This window comes from Anthonomus grandis, chromosome 4 (assembly GCF_022605725.1).
Source record: "Anthonomus grandis grandis chromosome 4, icAntGran1.3, whole genome shotgun sequence".
Classification (NCBI taxonomy): Eukaryota; Metazoa; Arthropoda; class Insecta; order Coleoptera; family Curculionidae; genus Anthonomus; species Anthonomus grandis.
Window position 1 is genome coordinate 6,136,464 of NC_065549.1, and position 12,216 is coordinate 6,148,679.

Below are 12,216 nucleotides of genomic sequence, written 5' to 3' on the forward strand. Positions count from 1 at the left end.
TAACATACTCATGGCACACTGGAAAAAATGTAAATATTTCCAGGACAAAAATGTGACATATGACATTGTCCATTGTCCATTTAAATTATTTTTACAACGTTGCAAAATGCTGGCATAAGATATGTCACAAGAAGTTTATTATTTGTCATTGGCTTATAAAAGAATCAAGAATGCTTGGGATGGTTTTATTTATTTTCCAGGCCTCCTTGAGAAAAAAATAACTCTTTTTAACAAAGTCATGGCATACTGGAAAAAAATTTAAATATTTCCAGGACAAAAAAGTGACATATGAGATTGTCCATTTAAATTATTTTTACAACGTTGCCAATTTTTATTTTTGTTTTGTTTTCTAAGGATACTCGTGTATGCATTAAAATGCTGTTATAAGATATGTCACAATAAGTTTATTATTTTTCATTGGCTTATAAAAGAATCAAGGATGCTTGGATTGGTTTTATTTATTTTCCAGGCCTCCTTGATATAAAAATAACTCTTTTTAAAATAGACATGGCACACTGAAAAAAAATTTAAATATTTCCAGGACAAAAATGTGACATATGACATTGTCCATTTAAATTATTTTTACAACGTTGCCAATTTTTATTTTTGTTTTGTTTTCTAAGGATACTTGTGTATGCATTAAAATGCTGTCATAAGATATGTCACAATAAGTTTAATATTTGACATTGGCATGTAAAAGAATCAAGGATGCTTGGATGGTTTTATTTATTTTCCAGGCCTCCTTGACATAAAAATAACTCTTTTTAAAATAGTCATGGCACACTGAAAAAAAATTTAAATATTTCCAGGACAAAAATGTGACATATGACATTGTCCATTTAAATTATTTTTACAATGTTGCCAATTTTTATTTTTGTTTTGGTTTCTAAAGATACTCGTGTATGCATTAAAATGCTGTCATAAGATATGTCACAATAAGTTTAATATTTGACATTGGCATGTAAAAGAATCAAGGATGCTTGGATGGTTTTATTTATTTTCCAGGCCTCCTTGACGAAAAATTTAACTCTTTTTAACATAGTCATGGCACACTGGAAAAAATGTAAATATTTCCAGGACAAAAATGTGGCATATGACATTGTCCATTGTCCATTTAAATTATTTTTACAACGTTGCCAATTTTTATTTTTGTTTTGGTTTCTAAGGATACTCCTGTATGCATTAAAATGCTGTCATAAGATATGTCACAATAAGTTTATTATTTGTTATTGGCTTATAAAAGAATCAGGGATGCTTGGGTTGGTTTTATTTATTTTCTAGGCCTCCTTGACATAAAAATAACTCTTTTTAACATAGTCATGGCACACTGGAAAAAATGTAAATATTTCCAGGACAAAAATGTGACATATGACATTGTCCATTGTCCATTTAAATTATTTTTACAACGTTGCAAAATGCTGGCATAAGATATGTCACAATAAGTTTAATATTTGACATTGGCTTATAAAAGAATCAAGGATGCTTGGGATGGTTTTATTTATTTTCCAGGCCTCCTTGACATAAAAATAACTCTTTTTAAAATAGTCATGGCACACTGGAAAAATATTAAAAGATTTCCAGGACAAAAATGTGACATATGACATTGTCCATTGTCCATTTAAATTATTTTTACAACGTTGCCAATTTTTATTTTTGTTTTGGTTTCTAAGGATACTCGTGTATGCATTAAAATGCTGCCTAAGATATGTCACAATATGTCACAATTGGCTTATAAAAGAATCAAGGATGCTTGGGATGGTTTTATTTATTTTCCAGGCCCCCTTGATATAAAAATAACTCTTTTTAAAATAGTCATGGCACACTGGAAAAAGATTAAAAGATTTCCAGGACAAAAAAGTGACATATGAGATTGTCCATTGTCCATTTAAATTATTTTTACAACGTTGCCAATTTTTGTTTTTGTTTTGGTTTTTAAGGATACTCGTGTATGCATTAAAATGCTGTTATAAGATATGTCACAATAAGTTTATTATTTTTCATTGGCTTATAAAAGAATCAAGGATGCTTGGGTTGGTTTTATTTATTTTCCAGGCCTCCTTGACATAAAAATAACTCTTTTTAAAATAGTCATGGCACACTGGAAAAATATTAAAAGATTTCCAGGACAAAAATGTGACATATGACATTGTCCATTTAAATTATTTTTACAATGTTGCCAATTTTTATTTTTGTTTTGGTTTCTAAAGATACTCGTGTATGCATTAAAATGCTGTCATAAGATATGTCACAATAAGTTTAATATTTGTCATTGGCTTATAAAAGAATCAAGGATGCTTGGGATGGTTTTATTTATTTTCCAGGCCTCCTTGACAAAAAAATTACTTTTTTTAACATAGTCATGGCACACTGGAAAAAAATTTACATATTTCCAGGACAAAAAAGTGACATATGAGATTGTCCATTGTCCATTTAAATTATTTTTACAACGTTGCCAATTTTTGTTTTTGTTTTGGTTTTTAAGGATACTCGTGTATGCATTAAAATGCTGTCTAAGATATGTCACAATAAGTTTAATATTTGACATTGGCATGTAAAAGAATCAAGGATGCTTGGATAGTTTTATTGATTTTCCAGGCCTCCTTGCTAAAAAATTATTCACGATAGTTATGGCATTCTAGAATAAAATATAAATAAAAATTGCAAAAATTTGTCCATACTATTATGACATATAACCATTTAAATCTTAACATGTTCTGCCATGACTTTTAAAATTTATTTATATGCCTTCATGTCAATTTTTGACAGGTTGGGTCTTGAAATATTTATATTTTATTCTAGGGTGCCATGAATATCTTAAAATCGTGAATTATTTTTGGTCAAGGTGGCTTGGAAAAATAAATAAACTTGATCTGACATGTCATGACTTTTGACATTTATTCACTTGACATAAATCACATATATTTTATGTCAATTTTTGACAGTTACATTTTGAATTTCAATCTAGCGTGTCACGACTTTTAATGTATATTAATCTCGCATAATAAATTCCCAAATTTAATATTTGCTATCTAAAAAAAACTGAATAAAAAAGTTATTGGGGAAAAGTACGTTTGAGAACCACTCGTTTTAGCAGTACGTTTTTAACGTAGTCATGGCACACTGACAAAAATAAAAAATATTTCCAAAACATCAAAAATGTCAAAAGTTGACATATGAGGCGTCATCGTCGATGTCCATTTTTATTAATTTTACAGCGTTGCCAATTTTTTTTTCTGGTTTTTCAGAATGCTGCAACAATTATAAAAAGTATTAAGTATTTTGCAGCTTAAAAATGCTTAAAAAAATGCATTATAAAGCGTTTTCGTAAATCAAACCTGTCATATTGTACAATATATTTTTGACATTGACATATAAAATAATCAGGAAAGTTTGGGTGGTTTTATTCATTTTCCAGACATTCTTGGTCAAACAAAAATTCACCACACACATGACACTCTAGAATAAAATATAAATATTTCAAGACAAAAACTGTCAAAACATGACACGAAATACATCTAAAATGTTGCATGACTTTTGACATTTACATTTTAAATTTTTTTGACATGTGAGGCGACGTCATTTAAATTATTTTTACAACGTTGCCAACTTCTTGTTATTAATTTTCTATGCTCCTGAATTTGATTGAAAAAAAGTAACTTAAATTACTTACGTTTTGAATCTTAATCTAGCAGGTATACAGGTTTGCCAAATTTCATATTTTGTCCTAAAAAAATTGTGGAAAGGCAATTTAAAAAAAAAACACTAAGATATACAGGCTGTGTACATGATTCAATCGTCTTAATTTGTAACATAGAGGACGTGAAAAAACTTGTTGCCACATTACGTGATAAGTATTAAGACACACGACTGATTAAAGAAGTGACATAAATATGATGTTTAACGTATGTATCTTATTTTCCATTTACATCGATATTACTTGGTATGCGAACGAAAATTATTTTTAGACTTACATTGTTTATAAAAAAAATTAACATCACTGTCCTTTGAGTAAACCGATCGAGCATTAACGTGAACCCACACGGTTCTTTTCACATCTTTCTCGTCGATGTGTTTGCTTTTAAGTTGTTTGGTTAGTAAAATTGAGTTGATAATAATGTTTTCTTCACACGTGTAGTTTTATATGGAGGTCATGCACGCGCCATTTTATTCAAGTAACCCGCGAACTGGAGATTTACAATTTTCTCATATTATCTCTTGGTAATTAAATTTTTGAAGTGTTTACTTTTCCTTTGCGATTTATTGCTTCTATGTACGAAGCAGCTGATGCTGCGTGATTTGTTGCTTATTTTTTAAACATTTTCTTATCAGTGAAACAGTACAGCCCTGTATGTTGAAAACATAACCGTTTAGGGCATATAACACTGTATACCCGGCGTTACCTTTTTTTAAATAAAATAATTAATTTTGGCAACTCTGTGTGCATTAGCAGTTTCACAATTCGTACCTCAATTTTTGCCTAGTTTTTTATCAAAAATGCTTGATAACTCTTAAAAATGCCAAAAAAATTATTTTTGAATGAATCATGAACAGAATATTTAAATGTGACTTATTCAAAAGTCAATGTTTTCCTGATTTCAATGAGAGAGGACTTCATGCCAGTAGACTCCTAAGGGTTCCTCGGTTAACTTTAGGAAATCGAGGTGCAAGATTAACGTGGTGCCAAGAACATGTTAATTGGAATCAAGAAAGACGGGCCACAGTTCTTTTTACGGATGAGTCTCGATTTTCATTTTATCCTGATTCTGGTAGAATTCGTGTCTGGAGAGAGGAAGGAAATGAAAGTCGTTTGCGTCATGCCCGGGAAGTAGTAAGGCAACGTGGTGGATCACTAATGTTTTGGGGTGGCATTAGACTTGACGGAAAAACGAACCTTATTTTTGTGGAAAATACAATGACTGGAATAAGTTATAGGGATAATATACTACTGCCTGTAATTGTTCCATATTTACGCGAAATGGGCCCAAATTCGTTGTTGCAACAAGATAATGCCCCACCACATCGAGCACGGCTTGTACGAATCGCTACTGAGGAAAATCAAATCAATCTTCTACCCTGGCCCTCTACCTCACCGGACCTTAATCCAATTGAGCATGTTTGGGATTGGTTAAAAAGGCAACTTCTTCAACGATTTGACTTTTTTCAAAGCGCTATGGAGCTTCGTCTTGCTGTGACACATGTTTGGGAGGAGTTGCCCCAAGAATTAATTAATAATTTAATTTTAAGTATGCCTAGGCGATGCCAAAGTGTTATTAATAATAGAGGTGGACCATCTGGCTACTAGTTTAATTTGTATTTGGTAAATTTTTATTTTTATAATTTTTTTTAATAAACGGTAATAAATGGGATTTTGTTCTTTATTTTTATTTGGGCCCTAAATTATGAGTAAATTATAATCTACAAAAAAAGTTAATAATTATATTGTTATTTTATTCGAATAATGTAAAAAAAATGCAATAATTAACTTTTTTCCAATATTCTCAAAAATATTAACATATTAGTATGTGTTCCCTAGACCATTTTGATGTGTGTATATGGAACATATAAAAAATTACTCCAAATGTCTGGAATTAAAAAAATAATTGGTGCAAAAATTGACACATATGTCTAGAATAAGGGGAAAAATTACTTGGAATGCCTGAAATAACATTGAAAATTACTAAGCTAAGTTATTGTTAAAAGTTCAGGCTTTTAAAGTAGAAGAAAGAGCCTTAAATGCCTGGAAAATATGCCTGAAATTTAAGCTGGAAAAAATGCCTAAGATAAGACTAAAAATTATATAAAAACCTAATCTTTACGCACCTGGAATAAAGTTAAAAATATCTGAAATAATATTGAATATGTCTTAAATAGGAATAGTCCTGGCGTTTCGAGATGGAATAAATAGCGTTAAATGCCTGGAAAACAAAAGAAATTACTGAAAATGCCTGAAATTAAAATAAGCATAGAGCCAAAAAAACAAATTGTTACTCAAAAAATCCAGGACAAAGAAGAAATTATTTTAAGTTCTTGAAATAAAACGAGAAAAAAGTCTTTAAATGTCTTAAAGATGAAGGGTGAAATACTCGAGAAAGTAAAAAAAGCAAAATTACTTCAAATGTATGAAACATAAAAAATAACTGCAAATGCCTGGAATTAAAATGATGAGAATTTGTGAAATGCTTCAACTATGCCTGAAATAAGACGACCAATTACTTAAAATGCCTACTTAAAATTTTTTAGCAAATTTTCTTACCAGTAAAACAATACAACCCTGTATGTTGAAAACATAACCGTTTAAGGCATATAACACTGTATACCCGGTGTTTCTCAAACGTTCTTTTCCTCAGTTACATTTTTTTAGATAAAATAATTAAATTAGGCAACTCTATGTGCATTAGCAGTTTCACAATTCGTAGCTTAATTTTTGCCTAGTTTTAATTAAAAAGGCTTGATAATTAACTCCTAAAATCCAAAAAAATGATTTTTGAATGTATCATGAATAGAATATTTAAATGTGTTGTTACATTCAAATTTAACCTAAAAGTCAAATGTTGTGGCAATTTAAGACTCCATTTGGATGCGTCTTTTTGATAAATTAATTCAAACCATGACGCATAAAAAAAATTTTTTAATTCCTGAAATAAACATTGAAAATTATTCAAAGAATGGAAAATATAAGAAATGGCTTCAAATTGGCCAGTAATATAGAATAAATAATTAAATGCCTGGAACAACTTCAAAATTCTGGACTATATAATGTCTGGAAGTACCGTCCTGGAAGATGACAATAATTGACTTAAAAGTTGCCGTTGTATAAGCAAAATGTTCGGATAATTAAGTTTTACATAAACATATGTAAAACTTTTTGTTGCAAATTTCTTTATTAAAATATGTATACAACCTTTAAGTAAAACATTTCATGTCAGTTTACATTTTTTTATAAACATATAAATATGTAAAAACCTTGACACAAGAAAAAACACTTATTTAAAAAAATCGGTAATTTTTTTTTGCTTTATAGCATTCATTACCATTTGGTTAGCCCTATTTCTCATTTCCTCCAATAGAAGGATATGGTGTTGAGCTTCTCCATTATTATTTGCCCACTCTATACATTTATCAAAAGAGGATACCGCTTCATTAGGCATTATAGACTTGGTAGCTATGAGCCCATGTTCTTCTTCTGAATCTTGATCTTCCTCATCCAAATTTATTATATAGTCATTTTTTCGACGGTTTCTTCTTTTCCTACAGCCCACTGTTGTATTTCCTCATCAGCTAAACTTATTTCAATTTTTTTTGATACATCTATGATTTCACCCAGCTCTTGATGAAAAATATTTATTTTTAAGCGATTCGCTAAACTAGCAAGAGATATTAGATCTTCTTCATCCCACTCCTGTGCAATCAAATTTGGTGGTAAGAGCGATTTCCAAGATCTTCTTAACAAGCTTTGATTGACATGTTGCCAAGCTTCAGCCAATTCGGTTACGACATCCTTTAAAGTAATTTTTTTCAATTCCGCCGATATATCTCCTGGTGTTTCAACAATTTTTTTTAAGAGCTTTTTCCGATAGTACAGTTTGACTGCTTGAATTACGTGTTGATCCATTGGTTGGATCAAAGGAGTGCAGTTAGGAGGTAAAAACACTACACAAATTTGTTTATCCTCGCTGGATAAATTTTCTGGATGTCCTGGTGCATTATCAAGGAGTAGCAGTGCTTTTTCAGGTAAACCCAAGTCATGCATTTTTTGACGTACGGCGGGGACAAAGCACGTGTGAAACCATTCTGTGAAAATTTCTCTTGTTACCCATGTTTTTTTTTTGACTCATGTAAACTACAGGAATGTAATGGCTTTTAAATGAACGTGGCCTCTTTGATTTACCAAGAACCAGTAATTTTAACTTGTGGTTACCTGAGGCATTTGAACAAGGCATAAACGTTATCCGTTCTTTATTTTGTTTTCTGCCTGGAGCTGAATTTTCCTGGTTTTAAGCCAATGTTTTTTGAGGCGACACATTCCAAAATAGCCCACTTTCATCAGCATTATAAAGTTGATGGGCATTTAAGCCTAACTCCTTAATTTTATCATAAGGTTTTAGTTTGAAAGGATCTATTGCAGATAGATCACTGGAAAGTTTTTCCCCGAATTCCAAATCTCTGCTTAAAATTTTGGACCCTGAGCTAGCTTTAAACGTATTATTACCATGCAGTTGCTGCTAAAAATACTTTGCCTTTTCACAAATAATTTCCCCAGACACTGGTGTACCTGTAATTTAATTTTAAAAAAATCGTAAGTTTGAGAACTGCAAGAACCAGGTGTAAACCGCCTTCTCTACGTCAGGATTAGCACGTAACTTAAGACTCTTTCGATTTCCAGGGCCACTATCCAAGCTAGCAAAGTAGACCAAAAGTTTTGTGCGGTTCTTCTTTATATCACAGATCGTAGATTTACCAACACCATACTTAGTAGCTAAATTTGACACATTGTCACCAGCGTCAATACTTTTTAAAATTGTGACCTTATCACTCAACTTTAAACAAATGCGTTTTCTCTTTGACATAATTATTTGCAGTGCATATACCTAATTTTGTTACACTCAGGAATAAAGAGTCTAGAACATGTACGTAACACGCCGCTTAACGTGTCGTGTACCCATCCGCTGATCTAATCCAACTAATAAACAAAACGACCAAAGCAAACACCCGAGAAACTGACGAGTAGAGACCTGCAAATTGACGTGTGTTAACTGTGTATAGAACTCGGTAAAATACCGAAAAATAAAAAAAATTGCATTGCCAAAATGTTATAAAATGAGTCCAATACGGTCCTCTGTAATTTAAATAAGTTGTTCAAAGTTGTCACCATGAACTTCAACACAACGATTTGCTCGACGTAACCGCTGTTCCGTAACGGCACGCAATAGAGAAATCGGTTTTTGTCTAACTGTTGCTGCAGCCTGCTCAATACGTGCTATTAGTTCTTCTTGTGTGTCGATAGGCGTCTTGAAAACTAAACTTTTCATATACCCCCACAAAAAAAAGTCACATGAATTTAGGTCTGGCGACCTTGGTGGCCATGCAACCGGTCCATTTCGGCCAATCCACCGATTTGGGTAACTTATATCCAAAAATTCGCTCACTTTAATTCTAAAATGGGCAGGTGCTCCATCCTGCAGGAGCCACATAGCTTGCCTGATATTTAGTGGCACGTCTTCTAACAGAACAGGCAGATTATTTTGCAAAAAGTCCAAATAAACATCGCCCGTCAAACGGTCTGGTAAGATAAATGGTCCAACAAGTATCCCATTCACAATTCCTGCCCACACATTAGCAGAAAAGCGGTGTTGAAAATTGGTTCTGCGAATTGCATGGGGATTATCAACAGACCAAACATGCGTATTTCGAAAATTATTAATTCCGTTTCGGGTGAATGTTGCCTCGTTCTTGGCTAAAATTTAGTTCGAAAAATGTTGATCATTTTCATGTTGTTGTAGGAACCATTCACAAAACTGAACTCTGCGGGGGAAGTCTTCAGGCAGTAGCGCTTGGACAAGTTGAACGTGAAAGGGATTAAATTAATTCTTGCGCAATGTTGTCCATACTTTTGTTTGTTTGACTTAATCCGACCTGCCCTGCAAACTCGAGTACTTGTTGTTGGATCTTCTTCGATGAGATTTAAAATTTGTTCTTCCCTATAAACGTTTTCAGGTCCTCCTTCCTCTTCCTGCATGCCCTCCACGATGTTCCCGTAAATCGCCAGTATCCCTAGCCCGTTGAATAAGATTTATGAAACTTCTGGGTGTAGGATGATTCCGCAAAGGAAAGCGGTCTGTGTATAATACCGAAGCAACAGCAGCACTTTGAAGACACTCTCTATAAATAAGCAACATATCTACAAGTTCATTGTTTTCATAACGATGTGCCATTTTTAGGATTTGCAAATTTAAAATTAGCAATAATAAACCAAAAGTATCTAAGATTAACTGATCGGTACAATGCGTGATCGATAATACAAAAATTCGAGCAAAAACTAAACATAAACAAATTCAAAAAAAAATTCACTTTTTTTATTCTGTATGTCCCTTGTTTTTGAGTGTATCGAAAAAAGTTATTCGAAAAAAATTTATATTTTACCGAGTTCTATACACAAAAAAAAGTATCAAATTAAAAATCACCCTATATAATGTTTAAATACCTGGAAGATATAATAATTGACTTAAAACACCGGAGAGGGCATAAAAAATTAAATTGCCTCGAATATAACATATAAAAAATTACTCCAAATAACTGGAATTAAAAAATTAACTGGTGCAAAAATTGACAAATATCCCTAAAATAAGGGAAAAAAATTACTTGAAATAATGCCTGAAATAACGTGGAAAATTACTAGGTTATTGTTAAAAGTCGAGGCGTTTCAAAATGGAATAAATAGCGTCAAATGCCTGGAAAACAAAAGAAATTACTGCAAATGCCTGAAATTAAGTGGCAAATTAATCCTAGAGCCAAGAAAAAAATGGTTTTAAAGGCAAAAATAAAATTCAAAATTAATAAAAAAATCGAAAACAAAAAAGAAATTACTTTAAGGGCTTGGAATAAAATAAAAAAAGTCTTTAAATAGCTTAAAGATGAAAGGTGACGTAAAATATTTGAGAGAGCAAGAAAATCAAAATTACTTTAAATGTACGGAACATAAAAAATAACTGCAAATGCCTGGAATAAGAATGATGAGAATTTGTAAAATACTTCAACTATGCCTGAAATAACACGACCAATTACTTAAAATGCCTGGAATAATATTAAAAATTACTTTAAAAATTTAGGAAGTAGGTATAAGAAATGGCTTCAAATTCCTAAATAGCATTTAATTTTACTCGAAAAGCTTGAACATAGAATAAATAGCCTTAACACCTTAAATTCGCCATAGATTAAATTTTAACTCTGAAAAGTGTCTAAATAATCTCTTGCCAAAAACAAACAAAAGTTGAACGTCCTATAGCACAACACACACCCGAGTCAGCCTAATTGCACACATGCTGTTTGTATTTTCGAAACCTTGCCTATGTAAATACCATTATCACATTAGCAGCTTTAATAACGAACGTTATTATTAATAAATTCCGGTAGGTTTACAGTACGTCCTTATCACATGATGAAAATAGCTGAGGGGTATAAACCCTCAAATATTTCTCGATAACATGTATCAGTGTTTGTTTATTAGACGATTAGGATTAATCGGAAAATACCATCGGGATGACGTACGTTTAATCTTTTTACAAACATTTAATTCCTATGCAAGTTCAATCAATAATTATCTCAAGTTTAATAAGGTAAAATTGTGGCGTATGCTGACGATACTGTCCAGTTATTTTTTGAGTAGTAGTACCCAAACTAAGCAACTCTTTGACTAATAAAATTTACTTAAATTTACATATTATAGTCAAAAGAGCTTTTGGAGACTTACCATGATGGCGATGTAGTGCCGATAATCGAATGGCAAAGGTCCATCCCTGCTCAGGATAAAATTCTGCGTTTGTAGAAACTTTTCCAGATATGAGGGATGGTATCCCATCACTTGGGACACATGGTCCAGTCGGTTGTTTTGCAGGAATGCGTCTACGAAAAGGGTATGGGTCTGGAAAAAAATGAAATTGTTTTTATATATTTTTCCAATTCTAGTTCAATATTCAAAGTGATCTTGGAAAATATAAAGTCAACTAAATATCTTAAAATCGTGAATTTTTAGGTTTTTTTTTGGAATTAATTTAATATGCTAATTAATAGGTCAACCATAGGCTTTTTGTCTTAAGCTAGTAACAAAAATGGGAGTACGATATCTTTTAGTCTCTCTGTTTCATACTGACGCACGCCTATGGACTCGATATAACTATTTTTTTTAATTAAAAAAGTGACTTATAATTTTTCTTGTAACGTTTTAATTTACGAATTGCTTCTCGAGATATTTTAATTAATTTGACACTGTATTTGGATTTTTTTACAATTTTATTTTTTTAATTAAAACGGTATGGACGGTTATGGACTTTACACGTGTATTTTTTAATTAAAGTAATACAGTGGAATATCAGAATGATTTATCCTCCTCTCCATGAATATTCGGGAGAATCAGGTCTGAACGGCTTTTAATTTTTAACCTTTTTTGGGTTGCATTTTCTTATTTATAAATCGTTTTAAAATATCAAAGAAATTTAGTTT

General features: G+C 31.7%; 1 protein-coding gene across 2 annotated transcripts in view; it reads right to left on the reverse strand.

Annotated features, from left to right (window-relative positions):
* LOC126735397 (sestrin homolog) overlaps positions 1-12,216 on the reverse strand; it is a 242,178-nt gene that overhangs the window by 29,508 nt on the left and 200,454 nt on the right. For both annotated transcript variants that reach the window (XM_050439364.1, XM_050439366.1), the window contains one exon: positions 11,468-11,638. In XM_050439364.1, coding sequence (XP_050295321.1) covers positions 11,468-11,638 — 171 coding nt within the window. The remainder of the gene's footprint in view (positions 1-11,467; positions 11,639-12,216) is intronic.